This window comes from Dendrobates tinctorius, unplaced genomic scaffold, assembly GCF_039654945.1.
Source record: "Dendrobates tinctorius isolate UK_male_01 unplaced genomic scaffold, ASM3965494v1 ptg000293l, whole genome shotgun sequence".
Taxonomy (NCBI): Eukaryota; Metazoa; Chordata; class Amphibia; order Anura; family Dendrobatidae; genus Dendrobates; species Dendrobates tinctorius.
Window position 1 is genome coordinate 24,552,261 of NW_027361960.1, and position 20,409 is coordinate 24,572,669.

The 20,409-nt window shown below is 42.8% G+C and overlaps 1 protein-coding gene across 1 annotated transcript in view; it reads right to left on the bottom strand.

Annotated features, from left to right (window-relative positions):
- Nucleotides 1–19,561, bottom strand: part of SLC22A3 (solute carrier family 22 member 3) — a 469,228-nt gene extending 449,667 nt beyond the window's left edge. Inside the window, exon 1 of the mRNA XM_073560189.1 lies at nucleotides 18,813–19,561. Within this exon, the coding sequence (XP_073416290.1) occupies nucleotides 18,813–19,232 (420 nt within the window). The 5' untranslated portion in view covers nucleotides 19,233–19,561. The remainder of the gene's footprint in view (nucleotides 1–18,812) is intronic.
- Between the last annotated feature and the right edge of the window lie 848 nt (nucleotides 19,562–20,409).

The window sequence follows — 20,409 nt, forward strand, 5'->3', positions numbered from 1 at the left end:
GGGGTTTCATTTTGCCTCTACCTACTACATATCCAAGGTATTTGGCCTTCTCTTTCACCAGGACAAATTTGTTTAGATTTATAGAGAACCCCGCTTTCCTGAAAGCATCAAACACCACCTGTACCTTTCCTAGATGACTTCCTCAATACGGGCTGAAGGTTACAATTTTGTCCAGGTATGCCACAGAGTAATTCTTATGGTGTGCAATAATCCGGTCCAAGGCCCTCTGGAAAATGGCGACGCTCCCTGCAGTCCGAACTGCATTCAGACGTATTTGGAAGCACTACTCCGGCATGGAGAAAGCTGTCTTCTTCTTGGCTTCTTGTGACATGGGGATTTGCCAATATCCTTTCGTTAGATCCGAGGTGGTTATATACCTTGCCGGCCAAAGTCTTTAGATCAGCTCATCGGATATGCATCAAACTTGGAGACTTTGTCAGCTTCCAATAATCATTACAGAATCTCCATTCGCCAACTGGTTTTGGAGCAAGGACAATGAGGCTAGACAACCCAATCTTAGATTTCTCAATGACTCTGAGATTCAGCATATGCTTCATTTCCTTGGAGATCAGTTCTTTCCCGGACTCGGGAATTCAGTAGGGCTTCAAGTTCACATGCACAGTTCTGCTGCAATAATTCCAGACACTGCTATTTTTGGGCCTTCAACAGCGTCTCAGCTACAGTGACATCTGCAATATCCCCTTCTGAATTAACAAGCAAACATTGAATTTCAACAAGTTCCCTTTCTTGCCACGCCTTGATAAGATTGACTTAGTAGACCTGGTACAGCTTTCATCTTCCTGGTTGCTGAACTTTGTAGATCACTTCACCCAGCTTCTCTACCACCAAATAGAGGCCTTGCCATTTGGCCAAAAATGTACTCTCCACCATGGGAATAAGCACTAGGACCTGGTCCCATGGGCTGAACTGCCTCACCCTGGCTGATTAGTTGCATACCAGGGGTTAAGCCTCTTGTGCCTGGAGAAGTTCCTTTATGATGGGCAATATCTTTGCAACCCTCTCGTGCATCTGGATACTCTGATGGGGCGTGACCTTGGATTCCTTTGCTATATCAAGGTGAGCTCTCAGATGTCAGCCATACAGAAGTTCAAATGCAGAAAACACAATAGAAACTTGCGGAACCTCCCGGATTGAAAATAAGGAAGGAGACAGTTCCAGTCTTGACCATCTTTTTCTATGACCATCTTAAGCATACTCTTAAAAATTTTATTGAACCTTTCCACAAGGCCATCTGTCTGAGGATGGTAAACTGACATTTTCAGTTGTGCAATTTGCACGGCATTATACAGCTCCCTCATCATCTTACTCATAAAGGGGGTTTGTTGATTGATCAGGATCTCCCTTGGTAATCCTGTCCAGGAAAAGATGTGGACCAACTGACGAGCTATAATATTCACAAAGGAGTTTCTCAGGGGAACCACCTCTGGGTACTGTGTAGCATTGATGAGTCAGAAGAGTTAACTGGCTGATGGGATAGAAATTGCAAACCTTAGGATTTCCTGCTGACATCGAGGCCAATATAGACAACCAAGACATTGAATGGCCTATGGTCGATTCCCTCCATCTGCTCCCCTATTTCCTCTCTGACCTTAGTGAGCTAATACAATAAGTCCCCACTTACCATAAAGTATTGAAACCTGGTATCAGCCCCCAGCTCCTTCGATATGCTGTTTATAGCGGTAATATTATTGAATGCCTCTTTTAGAGTTAGGTCCCTATGTTGAGCAAACCCCAAATTTTCTATGATCACCCCAATCTCAGGAATGTTGGCCTCAGGATATACTACCTCTTCATCCTCACAATTGCACAGAAGTGAAAAAGTGAAACCTGTTGGAGTCTGGGCAGGATGAGATTTCTTTACGGCCAAACCATCCCTTATTCGAGCAACCGAGGCCTTTCCCGTTCCCCCACAAGTTTCAAAATAACACAAAGTCCCGGCCTATGACTATTGGGTGCAACAAATTCTGAACAACGATGATCTCTTGGGACTCAGTACCTCATGCCTTCTCAATGATTACTCTGGCCACTGGATAGTCATTAGCACACCCGTGAATGCAGCAGACGCCCACTTTATTCCTAGGAAATGTTGGAGGTAGGCATCTAAAAATTGTTAATGCGGACATCATAAACACCCTTAAAAAAATTGTAGTGAGGGTAGAGTGATCACCCTGTTGATATGGTGGTGAAGGAGGAGGACAACACAAAAAAGATGAGATGCTGAAGCGTATACCAATGTTTGGGTGGGATGGGGTGCATGCAAATAGGTCAGAAAAAAAAACAGCTGGATTTGAGTTCATTTTCATAAGAGTCGGCCTGTCAGCATTTTCAGTTGACATCAGTACCGATCAGTTATAATACCCCCGGCAGCATTAAAAATGAGCTCTGACAAACTGCTGGTGGCAGGGTAGGCCATTAACTCCAAGGTGTAGAGAGACAATGCATGCCACGTGTCTAGCTTGGATACCCAATAGTTGTAAGGCACAGAGGAATCACAGAGGATGCTGGTACGATAGGCAAGGTACTCCTTCAGTACCTTCCAAAACTCTTTGCCAGAGTACCCCGTGCATCAGGGCCTGGTTGCTGGGAGGGTCTAAAAAAACTGTTTCAGACCTATGAGAGTGCTCCCCTACCTCTGCTGCATCTGGTGTGTTTCTCCCTAGTCTCTACTCACTGTTGTTGTCAGATGGGATTTTTTAAAATAATTCATCAACCAGGGCCTTCTGATACTGCAACGTTTTATTAGATCTCTCTGCCACGGGAAGGAGAAATGTAAAGATCTCTTTGTAGCGTGGCTCTAGAAGGGTGACCAACCAGTAATTAGTGTTGGACAAAATACCTCCAAAGCAAAGATTAGGGGAAAGGTAGCAGAACATAAACACAGCCATGTGTGCCAGACTGCCAATAGCCAAGACTTCCCTGTCCCCAACAATAGGGTGACTGTCCATGTTGGCCTACTCGTCCTCCCTCAACTCCTCCTCATCTTCAGGCCAGCCATGCTGAACAGAAGGGGATGAAAGTGATGTGAGTACTACCATCTGTAGCAAAGGAAACCAACTCCTTTCCCTTCTCCTCCTCATTATCACCCAATACGTGTTAAGAAGATGAGATGAGGCTGGGCTGTGCTCTACCTGCAAAGTTTCCTATTTAATGGTGAGCAGCGAGCATTTCAGTAGACAGAGAAGTGGGATAGTGACACTGATTATAGCGTCATCGCCGCTCACCACGTTTGGGGAGTCCTCAACGTTTTGGAGAACTGGAGAACTGCACAAATCTCAGACATCCATACCAATCATCTGCTTTTATATGCAGAGGCTCACTGGAATCGTGATGTGTATGGTTTATCTGATATTCAACTACTCCCCTCTGCTGCTCACAAACCCTTGCCAACATATGTAATGTTGAGTCAACGCATGGTAACATCGCACACAAGTGGGTAACCTGGAATTTGCAAATGCTGCTGCAGTGCTGCCAGGGAAGCAGCAACTTTAGCCGACTTGTGGAAATGGGCAAGAATGCAGCATACTTTCACAAGTAGCTCAGGCAGACCTGGGTAGGTTTTGAAAAACTGTTGAACCACTAAGTTGAGCACATGGGCCAGGCATGCTAACAGCCACCCGCGGTTGTTGTGTGCACATGTCAGCTGTATAGGTCAGCTGTCATGTGCCCGGAAAGGTGCGGGGTCAGCGCCGGAGACCACACCAACACTCGACATCTGCGTACTATTATGGCACATGTCGGAAAGGTGCTAATAGTCATGTCATAAAAAAGCTTACAATTAGAGATGGGTGAACCCGTACATTAAAGCGCCGGCATGAGGAAGCCTGCAGCACTGCCTGTGACAGATCGCTGATCTGTCACAGTGATCTGTGATGTGACAGATCAGCGATCTGTCATATGACAGTTATGTCCCCCCTGGGACATTGTAATAAAGTTAAAAAAAATAGTGTAAAAATAATTTATAAAAAATTGCTAAAATAAATTAAAAAAAAAAAAATATTCCCTAATAAATTCATTTTTTGGAAATAAAAAAAAAACAATAAAAGTACACATATTTAGTATTGCCGCGTCTGTAAAGACCCGCCCTATAAAACTGTCCCGTTAGTTAACCCCTTTAGTGAACCCCTTAAAAAATAAAAATAAAAAACGAAGCAAAAAATAATGCATTATCATACTGCCGAACAAAAAGTGCAATAACGCACGATCAAAAAGACAGATATAAATAACCATGGTACCGCTGAAAACGTCATCTTGTCCCACAAAAAAAGGGCTGCCATACAGCATCATCAGTGAAAAAATAAAAAAGTTATAGCTCGCAGAATAAACCGATACAAAAATAATTATTTTTTCATATAAAATTGTTTTTATTGCATAAAAGCGCTAAAACATAAAAAAACTATATAAATGAGGTATCACTGTAATCATACTGACCCAAAAAATAAAACCGTCTTATCAATTTTACCGCACGCGGAACGGTGTAAACGCACCCCCCCAAAAGAAATTCTTGAAATGCTGGTTTTTGTTCATTCTACGTCCCAAAAATCGGAATAAAAAGCGATCAAAAAGTTTCACGTGCCCGAAAATGGTACCAATAAAAACGGCAACTCGTCCCGCAAAAAATAAGACCTCACATGACTCGGTGGGTCAAAATATGAAAAAATTATAGCTCTCAAAATGTGGTGATGCAAAAACTATTTTTACAATAAAAAGCATTTTTTAGCGTATGATAGCTGCCAAACATAAAAACCCGCCATGTATAGTATATCAAACCCCCCTTTATCACCCCCTTAGTTAGGGAAAAATAATAAATTTAAAAAATGTATTTATTTCCATTTTCCCATTAGGGTTAGGGTTAGGGCTAGGGTTAGGGCTAGGGTTAGGGTTAGGGCTAGGGTTAGGGCTGAGATTAGGGTTAGGGGTATGTTGGGGTTAGGGTTGGAGTTAGAATGGGGGGGTTTCCACTATTTGGGCATATCAGGTGCTCTCCAAACGCAACATGGAATCTGATCTCAATTCCAGCCAATTCTGAGCTGAAAAAGTAAAACGGTGCTCCTTCCCTTCCAAGCACTGCTATGCACCCAAACAGTGTTTTACTCAGGACAAATTGCAAAACAACTTTTGGGGTCCAAATTCTCCTGTTACCCTTAGGAATATAAAAAATTGGGGGCAAAAACATCATTTTTGTGGAAAAAAATATGATTTTTTTTATTTTCCCGCCTGGGCGTTATAAACTTATGTGAAGCCCTTGGGAGCTAAAAGTGCTCACCACACATCTAGATAAGTTCCTTAAGGAGTCTAGTTTCCAAAATAGGGTCACTTGTCAGGGGTTTCCACTGTTTAGGTACATCAGGGGCTCTCCAAAGGCAACATGACACCCACAGACCATTCCATCAAAGTCTGCATTCAAAAACGTCACTACTTGCCTTCCGAGCCCTGACGTGTGCCCATACAGTAGTTTTCTCCCACACATGGGGTATCAGCGTACTCAGGACAAATTGGACAACAACTTTTGGGGTCCAATTTCTCCTGTTACCCTTGGGAAAATAAAACAATTGGGGACTAAATGATCATGTTTGTGGAAAAAATACGCCTGGGCGTTATAAACTTCTATGAAGTCCTTGGGGGTTGAAAGTGCTCACCACACATCTAGTTAAGTTCCTTAGGGGGGTCTAGCTTCCAAAATGGTGTCATTTGTGGGGGGTTTCCACTGTTTAGGCACATCAGGGGCTTTACAAATGCGGCATGGCTTCCAATCCCAATTCCAGCCAAAAGAGTCAAATGGCACTGCTTCCCTTCCGAGCTCTGCCATGCGCCCAAATAGTGGTTTACCCCCACATGTGGGGTATCAGCATACTCAGGACAAATTGTACAATAAAGTTTAGGGTCCTGTTACCTTTGGAAAAGTAAAAATTGGGGGTGAAAAGATCATTTTTGTGGAAAAAATATGATTTTTTAATCGTACGGCTGTACGTTATAAACTTCTGTGAAGCTCTTGTGGGTTCAAAGTTCTCACCACACATCTAGATAAGTTCCTTGGGGGGTCTAGTTTCCAAAATGGTGTCATTTGTGGGGAGTTTCCAATGTTTTGACACATCAGGGGCTTTCCAAATGGGACATGGTGTCCGATCTCAATTCCAGCCAAAAAAGTCAAATGGCGCTGCTTCCCTTCCAAGCTCTGCCATGCACCCAAATAGTCGTTTAAACCCACATATGGGGCATCAGCGGACTCAGGACAAATTGCACAATAACTTTTAGGGTCCTGTTGCCCTAGGGAAAATAAAAATTGGGGGTGAAAAGATCATTTTTGTGGAAAAAATATGTTTTTTTAATTATACGGCTGTACGTTATAAACTTCTGTGAAGCCCCTGTGGGTTCAAAGTTCTTCTCACATATCTAGATAAGTTCCTTTGGGGGTCTAGTTTCCAAAATGGGGTCACTTGTGGGGGGTTTCCACTGTTTAGGCACATCAGGGGCTCTCCAAACGTGACATGGCAACGATCTGAAGTTCAGCCAATTTTGCATTGAAAAAGTCAAACGGCGCTCCTTCCATTCTGAGCTCTGCCATGCGCCGAAACAGTGGTTCTCCCCCATATATCAGGTATCAGTGTACTCAGGAGAAATTGCACAATAACTTTTGCAGTCCAATTTCTCCTGTTACCCTTGGTAAAATGAAAAAAAGTGGACCTGAGTTAATTTTTTTGTGAAAAAAAGTTAAATGTTCATTTTTTTAAACAAAAAAATTCCTGTGAAGCACCTGAAGGGTTAATAAACTTCTTGAATGTGCTTTTGAGCGCCTTGAGGGGTGCAGTTTTTAGAATGGTGTCTCTTTTGGGTATTTTCTATCATATAGACCCCTCAAAGTGACTTCAAATGTGATGTGGTCCGTAAAAATAAAATGGTGTTGTAAAAATGAGAAATCGCTGGTCAACTTTTAACCCTTATAACTTCCTAACAAAATAAAATTTTGGTTCCAAAATTGTGCTGATGTAAAGTAAACATATGTGAAATGTTACTTATTAAGTTTTTTGTGTGCCATATCTCTGTGATTTAAGGGCATAAAAATTCAAAGTTGGAAAATTGCGAAATTTTCAAAATCTTCACCAAATTTCCATTTTTTCACAAATAAACGCAAGTTATTTGAATGAAATTTTACCACTATCATGAAGTACAATATGTCACGAGAAAACATTGTCAGAATCACAGGGATCCATGTAAGCATTTCAGAGTTATTACCTCATAAAGGGACAGTGGTCAGAATTGTAAAAATTGGCCCGGTCATGAACGTGCAAACCACCCTTGGGGGGTAAAGGAGTTAAATAAAGCTGTTTGATTTTATTCACCAAAGCTGGATCTCTTCACTTGAAATTATTCTACACGGCATCTGGCAGAGACACGATCCGTTGCTTCATCTTCTATGTTCCATTGGGTGAGCTGAATGAACTTTACTTTGTTTCAAGCAATCAAGAAATCACTTAAATAGGACCTGCCTGACAAAGTGAAGTAGAACACAAAATTGTCTGAAACAGATATTGGATGCTTTGTCACGTTTGCAGAGCCCCTGATGTGCCTAAACAGTTGAAAAACCCCTCAAGTGACCCAATTTTGGAAACTATACCCCTCAAGGATTTAATCTAAAGGTGTGGAGAGCACCTTGAACCCACAGGTGCTTCACAGAAGAATAACAGGAGAATATAGCTGGACAATGTGCTGTGCAATTTCTCTTGAGTACACCAATACCCTATATGTGGTGGAAAACTACTGTTTGGGTGAACGGCAGTTCTCGGAAGGGAAGGAGTGCTATTCAAGGACAGACCTGTCATGACTAGACTACTGCACACGCCAAGTCACATTTGAAGATGGTGCCAAAACAGCATAAACCACCCACATGTGACCCCATTTTGCAAAGTACACTTCTTGAGGAATTTGTGTAGGGTTGCAGTGAGCATTTTAAACCCACAGATGATTCACAGAATGGGCTGCGGAACTGATCAAATAAATTAGTTCCAATAAAATGTTTTAGCCGCAAGTTTTTAATTCTTAAAAGAGCTATTAGGAGTAAATGGATCTCATCGTTTATTACGCAATTTCTCTTGAGTTCATCAATATCTAATATGTGGTTGGAAACTACTTTTCATGCACAGTGCAATGCTCAGAAGGGAAGGAGTGCCATATTGAAATGCAGATTTTTCTGGAATGGTAATGTCACATTGGCAGAGCCCCTTAGCTGCCAGAACAGAACCCTTTATAAGTGACCCCATTTTACAAACTGTACCCCTCAGTGAACACAGCTAATGATTCAGTGAGGATACTGACACCACAGGTGTATCACATAATTTTAGACCATTCTGTGGTGACGAACTAATAATTGCATTTTTATACACACGTGGTCAAAATGAAAGTCAGACATTGCTTTTCAACCTTGCTTCCACAGAATTAAAAAAAAAATAAATAAAACTCATGAAACAGGCCTGGAAAGAAATGATGGTACCCTTAACTTAATATTTTGTTGCACAACCTTTTATCACTGAAATCAAATGATTCCTGTAACTGTAAATGAGACTTCTGCACCTCTCGACAGGTATTTTGGCCCGCTCCTCAACAGCAAACTTGTTGCAGGTGTCTCGTGATTGTAGGTTGCCTTTTCAAGACGGCATGTTTCAGCTCTTTCCAAAGATGCTCAATAGGATTTAGGTCAGGGTTCATAGAAGGTCACTTCAGAATAGTCCAATGTTTTCCTCTTAGCCATTCTTGGGTGTTTTTAGCTGTGTGTTTTGGGTCATTATCCTGTTGGAAGATGAATGACCTGTTGCCAAGCCAAGCTTTCTGACACTAGGCAGCACATTTCTCTGAAGAATCCCTTGATAATTTTGAGATTTCATTGTACCCTGCACAGATTCTAGACACCCTGTGCCAGATGCAGCAAAGAAGCCCCAGAACATAACAGAGCCTCCCGCAGGTTTCACAGTAGGGACAGTGTTCTTTTCTTGATATGCTACATTTTTCCATCTGTGACCATTGAGCTGATATGCGTTGCCAAAAAGTCCCAATTTTGTTTCATCTGTTCATAGGACATTCTCCCAGAAGCTTTGTGGCTTGTCAACATGTAGTTTGGCAAATTCCAGACTGGCTTTTTTATGATAATTTTTCAACAATGATGTCCTCCTTGGTCGTCTCCCACGAAGTCCACTTTGGCTCATACAACGAAGGATAGTGCAAGCTGGCACTGATTTTCCTTGAACTTGAAGTTCACTTTTAATCTGTTTAGAAGTTTGTGGCGCCCTACGTCTTTACCTCCACAAAAGGGTTAAATATGTACTGTTTTGTATGTATTTTGTGAGCAATGGGAGTTATGCTTTCTCTGCTAGAGACCACACACACAATTCACCTCACTCCTTTACTTGTCTGAAGCTTAGAGCTTTGCAGACATACTCTAACTGAGAGGGGGAGGAGCAAGAGTTGTTGGTTTCAGTGGTGAAGACGAAGAAGGAGAAGAATGCTCCTGGAAGCCATGATGACATGTGCTCCCTCTAGGAGTAAAAGCTAAGAAGAATCAGGGAATCAGACCCTAGGCCATCCATGCTTTCAGAACAGGGTGATAAGCTGAGAGACTGTGTGAGTTTACACAACCAACAGCAGAGTGTTTCCCCCGGGAAGACTGCAGCAAAATAGGATCAGTGAAGGATTGTGCAAGAAGGAATTTGAGCTTCACACAGGACCCAAGCTGCAAGTTGCCAGAGGAAGAAAACACAGTGAGTAGAGGCTGTACTAGAACTTCCAAACTCTGGGAAGCCTTGGTCCCTGAAGGGATTAGAATAGCAGGAAGCTTACACCAGGTCACTGCAGAAAGAAGGATAACTCCCATTCTCCAGAGCAGACTGTAACCTGGTGAGAGTTGTAATATATCCTCTGAACTGCACCTGAACTACAGTAAATGATAAAGTGGCTTTCCTTGTCTCCTGCCTTATTACTCCGTGCCTTCTACTTCCATCACAATTTCTGGGGGCCAGCCCTGGTTGGAGAGGGTTAAACATCTGCACTGCCATCACCATCTACTCCCCCAGGGATCATCTGCAGTGTATGTGCAACTGTAGTGACAGGAACATCAGGTTGCTTGGAGATGGTCTTATAACTTTTATCTTTAACATGTTTGTCTATCATTTTCTTTTTAATGTCCTGAGACAACTCTTTCCTTCGCTTCCTCTGGTCCATGTTGAGTGTGATACACACCATGTCACCAAACAGCACAGTGAGTATCTGTAGCCCTATATACAGGCCCACTCACTGAACCAAAGATTGTAGACACCTGTGATGCTAATTAGTGGACACACCGTGATTTAACATGTCCCTTTTGTCACATTATTTTCAGGGGTACCATCATTTCTGTCCAGGCCTATTTCATGAGTTTTATTTTTTTTTTTAAATTCTGTGGAAGCATGGTTGAAAATAAATGTCTGACTTTCATTGGTTCATTATCATAGATTTTTTAGTGATCATTACTTTTGTCAGATTCAAGTTATTTCTGTGACCATTGTGAGTTTTTCTGTCGTTAAATGAGGTGTAGCAACAATTTTGAACACGCGTGTAACTAAAACATTATTTTAGCCCAAGATTTTTTATTTTCACTAGTGGAAATGGCTAAAAAAAAGTCCTCATAATTTGTTACACAATTTTTTCTGAAAGTGGAAGAAAACATTTAAGGATGTACAGTACTGTATGGCCACATGGCAGGGTTCGAGAGTGAAAGAGCTGTTTTTGACTTTTGCAGTGCAGATTTTTCTAGTATGATTTGCAGACTCCATTTTCAGAGCCCCTGTTGTGCCTAAATAGTGGAAACCCCCTTCAAATGACTCCTTTTTAGAATTTACACTCCTCTGGGAATTCATCTATGAGTGTAATGACAATTTTTACGTTATGGGTGTTTTCCAGAAAGAAACACACAGTGGAAGTTGGAGTGTGAAAATTGCAAATATGCTATTGTTGTGCCTAATACGTTGTAGCACTCAATACATTGTGCCTAGCTTGTGCTTCTGGAGCCACGCACCCATAAAATAAGTGGACTCTCCTCACTACGTTAATGTCAAACATGGGGATGCTAACTGCGGTTTAGGTACATAGTGGGGCTTAGAAGGTAGGTGGGCATTTGAACTTAGGAGTTTATATTTCACTAGATTTCTTTTGGTGGGAACCATGTCACCTTTCCAGAGCCTTTTGGGTGTGTGCACACGCTGCAGATTCTGCTGTGGTTCTGCAGCGGATTTGGCCGCTGCGGGTCCGCAGCAGTTTTTGCTGCGGTGTACAGTACAATTATTCCCTATGGGAATAAAAAACCGCAGTGCAGACGGTGCAGATTTTTCCGCGCGGTTTTGCTGCGGTTTTGAAACCGCAGAAAGAATTGACATCTCAATTCTTTCTGCGGATTCCACTGCGGTTTGCCATCTCCTCCATTGTGGAGATGAAAAACCACAGGGCAAAACCGCAGAGCAATCCGCAGGTAAAACCGCAGGTCTTTTGACCTGCAGATTTACCTGCGGATTTTACAAAATCCGCGCGGCCAAATCCGCACCCCAATCCGCAGCGTGTGCACATACCCTTAGGCTACCAGTAACTTGGACACCCCCTTTATTTCTGTTAAAAGGTGACGGACCCGAGTGGGGACTTGTTTTTTATGGGCCGAGTTAAAGCTTTTAATGGTGGCATATTGGGATAGAGAACATTTTGAATCAGTTTACAAGTATCCGGTGCACTACGCTGAGCTCTTCCTTCAGGCTTTCAATCTAAATATCTGAAACACATGATTTAGGTTAAACCCCCTGACAGATACATTCCCTAAGAGGCAGGAAGAGTTACTCCAGACTCCATTTCATCTCTGTTTAGTGGTGTATGACTTTTGAGAGGTGAATAAAACTGTGGCCAACCGCGTTTTTGTGCACGAATAAAAAAACTCCTAAAAAGACTGACATCACCAGATCATACACCAGGCATCGTCTTATTATAGGGAATCTTGCATTGGAGGTTCCGACTGAATCACATATTTCAGAAATTTACATGGAAACTCTGATGTAAGCGCTCAGAGTAGAGCCCAAGATAAATGTGAGCGGAGCCTTACTGCAATCTTTGGGAGACAGAATGAACAAATCAACAGTAGGTGAAGAATTGCCTTTTTTATTTTTACACTGTTCCTCGTGTGATGTAAGTGATAAAATGACTGTATTCTTTGGGTTGGTGCGATTACAGCAAAACCAGAGTTAAGTTATATTGTTTATTACGTTTGGCTGCTGTCTTAAACTAATAAATATTTTTTTTCTGAGAGCCGTAATTTTTCTGTATTTCTGCTGACAGTCATGTGAGGGCTTATTTTTTTCGCGGCAAAGTTTTCATTGGTACCATTTTCAAGCACATAACATTTTTTTTATCGCTTTCTATTCCGATTTTTGGAAGGCAGAATGAACTAAACCCAGCAATTCAGAAATAATTTTTTGTTTTTGTTTTTTTAGACATTCCGTGTGTGGTAAAAGTGATAAGATAGCTTTATTCTTCAGGTCAGTATGATTACAGTGATACCATATTTATATTTTTTTTATGTTTTGCTAGTTTTGCACAATAAAAACTACTTTAAAGAAAAAAAAGAATTGCTTTTGCATCGCTATATTCTGATAGCTATAACTCTTATTTTTATGCTGATGGAGCTGCATGGCAGGTTGTTTTATGAAAGACAAGTTGTCATTTTTAGCTATACCATTTTTATTTAAATTCTTTTTTTATCGTGTTTTATTCATCTTTTTGCTTGGCAGTTTTGTGAAAAATATTTTTTTTGCCACATTTTTTATACAGTATTCACTAAAGAGGTTAGTGTGACAGTTTTATAGATTAAGTCGTTCCAGACTCAGCGATAACAAATATGTGTACTTTTTTTTGCCTAAATATACGTATTTATTGGTATAATATTTTTTTCTGTTTATTTTGTGATTTTTTTTTTTTAGATTTTCCCAATTTTTTTAAAACTTTTTTTACTTTTTTACTTAGTCCCTCTATGGAACTTTATTTCCATTCTTCAATGGATTCTATATTAGGGTGCAGTCAAACAATCATATAAATCATACCGTGATAGGACCACAATGCATGGACTGGCCAGCGTCTTTCCGAACCTGCTCATGACAGCTTCCTATTTTTCTCTGCAGCTGTTCCTCTTGGGTCGGGACAGCTGCCAGCCAGTCTGTGCACTGTGTTATGATCTCGTCTGATTTATATAGTTGTCTGACTGCACCTGTACAGTGTTTTATTATATTCGCTCCTCATACTCAAGTAAAAAAGGGCTTTTCTATTACTTGCTTTGTGCAATGTATGGGGAAGAACATGTACGGACAATCCAGCAGTGCTCATTTCAAAGAGGCTACATACCCTCTTGCTGTGATGACACCTATGGTGTCACTGGCGTTGTCCAGGGGACGCTATCAGGGGTCACATGAAAAAGTGCAGGGAGTGCAGGAACAAGGCATGTAGTGCGCAAGGACCTGAGACTAAAGCAGTGAGCACAGGACCTGACACTAAGTAATCACATGACCAGGGGGCGGGGTCACCGTGCATGAGTACAGAAAAGGAAACTGAGCACGCAGAGTGCAGGACACAGACAGTAAACGTGGTCAAGGAGAGCCAAAGGTCAAAAGCCAGACGAGAGCGTAGTACCTAGGGATAAGACAAAGAGTAAACGGACACAAGCCAAGGGGTCAGATAACCAGGAGGGACAGGCCAGCACAAAGCAGAATGCAGAGGCAAAAGTCAGGGGACAAACTGGGTCATACACAGCAAAGCACACAAGCACAAAGGCACAACGTTTACGGACGAGTAACCTGGGTCAGCAACCACAAACTGATTATACGTAGGTATCACCGACACCAAATACAGGAGCTGCCAACATTAAATAGCCATCCCAGAACCAAAGAGAGGCAAACTAAAATTAACCCTGAGCTGACCAGGATGGAGGCGGAACCATCCTGTCCAGAATCATAACACTTGCACACTGGAGGCATTACACTTACGGTTGATGTATTCCTATGGAATTTAAATTTAAAAAATTAGCTTAAACTAGAAATCTTTGCAAAAAAAAAAGTCTGTATGTATACCCAGCCTCATAGATCTCAAAGAAACAGAGCCTGCGCAGAGGCTGTAAGGAAATTCACATAGGCTGTAAGGAAATGCATGGAGGCTGTAAGGAAATGTACGGAGGCTGTAAGGAAATGCACAGAGGTTGTAAGGCAATGCACAGAGGCTGTAAGGAAATGCACAGAGGCTGTAAGGCAATGAACAGAGGCTGTAAGGAAACTCACAGAGTCTGTAAGGAAACTCACAGAGGCTGTAAGGCAATGCATGGAGGCTGTAAGGAAATGCCCAGAGGCTGTAAGGAAATGCACAGAGGCTGTAAGGAAATGCACAGAGGCTGCAAGGAAATGCACATAGGCTGTAATGCAGTGCACGGAGGCTGTAAGGAAATGCACAGAGGCAGTAAGGAAATGCAGAGAGGCTGTAAGGAAATGCACATAGGCTGTAAGAAAATGCACAGAGGCTGTAAGGAAATGCACAGAGGCTGTAAGGATATGCACAGAGGCTGTAAGGAAATGCACAGAGGCTGCAAGGAAATGCACAGAGGCTGCAAGGATATGCACAGAGGCTGTAAGGAAATGCACAGAGGCTGTAAGGAAATGCACAGAGGCTGCAAGGAAATGCACAGAGGCTGCAAGGATATGCACAGAGGCTGTAAGGAAATGCACAGAGGCTGTAAGGAAATGCACAGAGGCTGCAAGGATATGCACAGAAGCTGTAAGGAAATGCACAGAGGCTGTAAGGAAATGCACAGAGGCTGTAAGGATATGCACAGAGGCTGTAAGGAAATGCACAGAGGCTGCAAGGAAATGCACAGAGGCTGCAAGGATATGCACAGAGGCTGTAAGGAAATGCACAGAGGCTGTAAGGAAATGCACAGAGGCTGTAAGGAAATGCACATAGGCTGTAAGGAAATGCACATAGGCTGTAATGCAGTGCACGGAGGCTGTAAGGAAATGCACAGAGGCTGTAAGGAAATGCACATAGGCTGTAAGGAAATGCACATAGGCTGTAAGGAAATGCACAGAGGCTGTAAGGAAATGCACAGAGGCTGTAAGGAAATGCACAGAGGCTGTAAGGAAATGCACAGAGGCTGTAAGGAGATTCACAGAGGCTGTAGGGAAACTCACAGAGGCTGTAAGGCAATGCGTGGAGGCTGTAAGGAAATTCACAGAGGCTGTAAGGAAACTCACAGAGGCTGTAAGGAAATTCACAGAGTCTGTAAGGAAATGCACATACGCTGTAAGAAAATGCACAGAGGCTGTAAGGAAATGTACAGAGGCTGTAAGGAAATTCACAGAGGCTGTAAGGATATGCACAGAGGCTGTAAGGAAATGCGCAGAGGCTGTAAGGAAATGTACAGAGGCTGTAAGGCAATGCAAGGAGGCTGTAAGGAAATGCGCAGAGGCTGTAAGGAAATGCACGGAGGCTGTAAGGAAATTCACAGAGGTTGTAAGGAAATGCACAGAGGCTGTAAGGAAATGCACAGAGGCAGTAAGGAAATGCACAGAGGCTGTAAGGAAATGCACAGAGGCTGTAAGGCAATGCACAGAGGCTGTAAGGAAACTCACAGAGTCTGTAAGGAAACTCACAGAGTCTGTAAGGAAACTCACAGAGGCTGTAAGGAAATGCACGGAGGCTGTAAGGAAATGCACAGAGGCTGTAAGGAAACTCACAGAGTCTGTAAGGAAACTCACAGAGTCTGTAAGGAAACTCACAGAGGCTGTAAGGAAATGCACAGAGGCTGTAAGGAAATGCACAGAGGCTGTAAGGCAATGCACAGAGGCTGTAAGGAAATGCACATAGGCTGTAAGGAGATTCACAGAGGCTGTAGGGAAACTCACAGAGGCTGTAAGGCAATGCGTGGAGGCTGTAAGGAAATTCACAGAGGCTGTAAGGAAACTCACAGAGGCTGTAAGGAAATTCACAGAGTCTGTAAGGAAATGCACATAGGCTGTAAGAAAATGCACAGAGGCTGTAAGGAAATGTACAGAGGCTGTAAGGAAATTCACAGAGGCTGTAAGGAAATGCACAGAGGCTGTAAGGAAATGCACAGAGGCTGTAAGGCAATGCACAGAGGCAGTAAGGCAATGAACAGAGGCTGTAAGAAAACTCACAGAGTCTGTAAGGAAACTCACAGAGGCTGTAAGGAAATGCACAGAGGCTGTAAGGAAATGCACAGAGGCTGTAAGGCAATGCACAGAGGCAGTAAGGCAATGAACAGAGGCTGTAAGGAAACTCACAGAGTCTGTAAGGAAACTCACAGAGGCTGTAAGGAAATGCACAGAGGCTGTAAGGAAATGCACAGAGGCTGTAAGGCAATGCACAGAGGCTGTAAGGCAATGCACAGAGGCAGTAAGGCAATGAACAGAGGCTGTAAGGAAACTCACAGAGTCTGTAAGGAAACTCACAGAGGCTGTAAGGAAATTCACAGAGGCTGTAAGAAAATGCGTGGAGGCTGTAAGGAAATGCGTGGAGGCTGTAAGGAAATGCACAGAGGCTGTAAGGAAATGCACAGAGGCTGTAAGGAGATTCACAGAGGCTGTAGGGAAACTCACAGAGGCTGTAAGGCAATGCGTGGAGGCTGTAAGGAAACTCACAGAGGCTGTAAGGAAATTCACAGAGTCTGTAAGGAAATGCACATAGGCTGTAAGAAAATGCACAGAGGCTGTAAGGAAATGCACAGAGGCTGTAAGGAAATGCACAGAGGCTGTAAGGAGATTCACAGAGGCTGTAGGGAAACTCACAGAGGCTGTAAGGCAATGCGTGGAGGCTGTAAGGAAACTCACAGAGGCTGTAAGGAAATTCACAGAGTCTGTAAGGAAATGCACATAGGCTGTAAGAAAATGCACAGAGGCTGTAAGGAAATGTACAGAGGCTGTAAGGAAATTCACAGAGGCTGTAAGGATATGCACAGAGGCTGTAAGGAAATGCTCAGAGGCTGTAAGGAAATGCACAGAGGCTGTAAGGAAATGCACATAGGCTGTAAGGAAATGCACAGAGGCTGTAAGGATATGCACAGAGGCTGTAAGGAAATGCGCAGAGGCTGTAAGGAAATGTACAGAGGCTGTAAGGATATGCACAGAGGCTGTAAGGAAATGCGCAGAGGCTGTAAGGAAATGCACAGAGGCTGTAAGGAAATGCACATAGGCTGTAAGGAAATGCACAGAGGCTGTAAGGAAATGCGCAGAGGCTGTAAGGAAATGTACAGAGGCTGTAAGGAAATGCACATAGGCTGTAAGGCAATGCAAGGAGGCTGTAAGGAAATGCGCAGAGGCTGTAAGGAAATTCGCAGAGGCTGTAAGGAAATGTACAGAGGCTGTAAGGCAATTCACAGAGGCTGTAAGGAAATGCACATAGGCTGTAAGGCAATGCAAGGAGGCTGTAAGGAAATGCGCAGAGGCTGTAAGGCAATGCGTGGAGGCTGTAAGGCAATGCACAGGTACCTTAAGGCAATGCACAGAGGATGTAAGTCAAATGCACAGAGGCTGTAAGGAAATTCACAGAGGCTGTAAGTCAATGCACAGAGGCTGTAAGGCAATGGCAGAGGCTGTAAGGAAATGCACAGAGGCTGTAAGGAAATGCACTGAGGTTGTAAGGATATGCACAGGGGCTGTAATGGGGGCTGTGTCCGTACAAGTAAGCTCGATCTTTTATCACGGCCGCAAATATGGCCCTCAGGGCCGTACGGTACACGGCGCACCGTGGAATTTTTGCGGGTCGATTTTGCAGCCCCATAGAAATCTATTGGGGCAGCAAAAATACGGTAAGTGTAGAAGCAGCCTAACAGTTTCTGAAAATGTATTATTCACAGCTCTGTCCAGTATACTTTTATACCAATTAAAGGATTTCACTTGACATAGGTGAAAACAAGGACAAGTTTTCAAAAAACGCTTTTAAAAGGACTGTCCTACCATTTAAATTGCATTTTTTGCAATCATAAAAATTATCAGTGTATACCATCTATATGATGAAATTAATTTAGATTTACTCACATAGTGTAGCACCACCCAGTGTTCAAAATGTATAGCAATGTGAACGTCACCTAATGAACTCATGATGAGTGTTGGCTTACAAGCCATGCTCAGTGACTCTCCCCACAGCCAGGTCTCTTACTGGACCATCACCTTGCGCAAGCTGCAGCTGATTCCTTCTATCTATGAATTTTAAACAGGGTTGTGACTGGTATTTGCACATCTCGCCCAGGTGAGCGCACTGCCATATGCCCTGTCAGGCATCATCGTCTCCATTTTATTATGGATTTCTGCACTAAGGAGCGACCTGCCTTTTTATTCTCAGTATAGATTCTGTAGTATCATGACAGTATAGGTGTGAAGACTGCTTCCGAAAGGGAGTAAGAAGGGACTATATTGGCAGATGCCAGAAGAGGAAGTAAATTTTAAAACTTTTGGAGTGATAGTGATTTATAGGATAATCCTTTTAGAGAGGTTAAGACAGTTGGGCCATATTATTCCACGGATACAACGTCCACATGTTTATATCACTTGGCCACTAGATGTGAGATGGACAAGAATACTGGTACCTTTACCTACTGAACAAGATGGTGTTCTGAATCACAACAGGCACAGAATTCAGACACAAAGCAATTTAGTAATCAGAACACTTTATCAATGTGTCTATAAACGATAATGGATAGCGTCCCCATAAAGCGTAAATTATAGTAAACTTTACATTACCTGACTTATGATGGTAGTGCGGTATTCTTCATACACCCATCCATCCTCACACTGCTTTACGGGCAGCTTCTCCAAGCTTAGATTTGTGGCAGCGTAAATCGGGTTCTCACAGTTGAGTGATGAGCTATTGGTAGGCCATGTGATGTCATAGGTGTGACATAGGATTTGATCAGACTTGTCTAGATGCAGCTTTGGTACAGTGAAGTTCCTCTCTTCTTCTGGACTCCATCTACAACTCCTACTAAGTTCTGCCACCTCTGAGCTCCTGCACCAGTAACTGTCTGGTATTTCTCCCAAGAACACAATGGCCACAAAAGAAAAGGCGAATGTTATGCCCGTCATACAAAGTAGGAGGAAGACCCTTTTCTGGTAGCGCCCAAACTCACCAGCCTCCTGTAGCACTTCATCAAAAGTGGGCATGATGCTCTTACCATAGGAGATGGGTGGCTCAAGGAGCTAAATAAAGCAGATATGGTGGTATATATACAGTCCTATAAGCAAGCCTAGCATATGGGACAGGTGTAGCGGACAGTTTAGCAGTAGGGCACTACATTCAGTCTTCCTGGAAAACTTTGTGCTGAGGAGTTAAGAAGGATGCTTCTTCTGATCACCTTCTTCTTTCCTTCTTCACCCTTTTCCTTTTCTTCCTGGCTGTAGGAGCAGATTTGGCAATGAGTACAGTTTGTGTAGGAGAGGGCTGCAGAGGTTCAGCACCTAATTGTATGACTGCCCTGAACACCAACCCAGAACTGAGTGTGAGAAGAGAGGGAGGAGAAGAGAGACTGCTGTCAGCTGCTTGTACTTGAGGAATGGGAAGGGGGCGCTCTTCGCACACTTCATAGTGTGTCTTACGGTTTGCTCACATAGCAGCACAGTACATAGGTTACAGCTCTGTGAGGTGCTTCTCATGGTATCTCATGCACATTCCTTACAGCTCTTCAATCCCAGCTTTCACTCAAGAACTCTCTGTTCTGTAACAAATAATGTTAGCGATGCCACTATTCATAGTTGGCAACAAAACAAGCCGATGGGCCTTTCATAATGATGAGATGCTTGTGAAGAAAACTTTGAAAGTAATTATTTGCTTCACGCTCACCGAAAAAGAATGACTTGTTTACATAAAACCTAAGGTTTGCTAGATCATTAGTGCTGGTGGACAAAGCAGACCGGCCATGCTATTTATAAACCATGAAGGACAGCAAACAGCTCGTTATAGAAATTGTCTGCTCCGTACGTGAAAAGAAGTATTATTCCGGTTTTAGCAAAGCACTATTTTAAAGTTGGCAGAAGAGATGATACTCAAAGAGAAAATTTCACATTTCACTTTTACCTTTCCTACAACTTTGGTTTGGGTCTCGATACTCAACTTTCTTAGGACAATACAAAAAAATTCTCTGTACTGATGAAATGTTAAAGGAAGAAAAAAAGCATAGTGGAGTGACAGGTTAACAGTGGCAACTAAAGACATCTAGCTTGGTCCAGATGGGTTGGATAACGCTATTAACCTGTAGATATTTAGTTAATCTGCAGATTAATAGTGTTAGGCCGGAGTCAAGCCAAAACGTATCAAAAATCGGTCCGAGTTTCACTGCCGAGA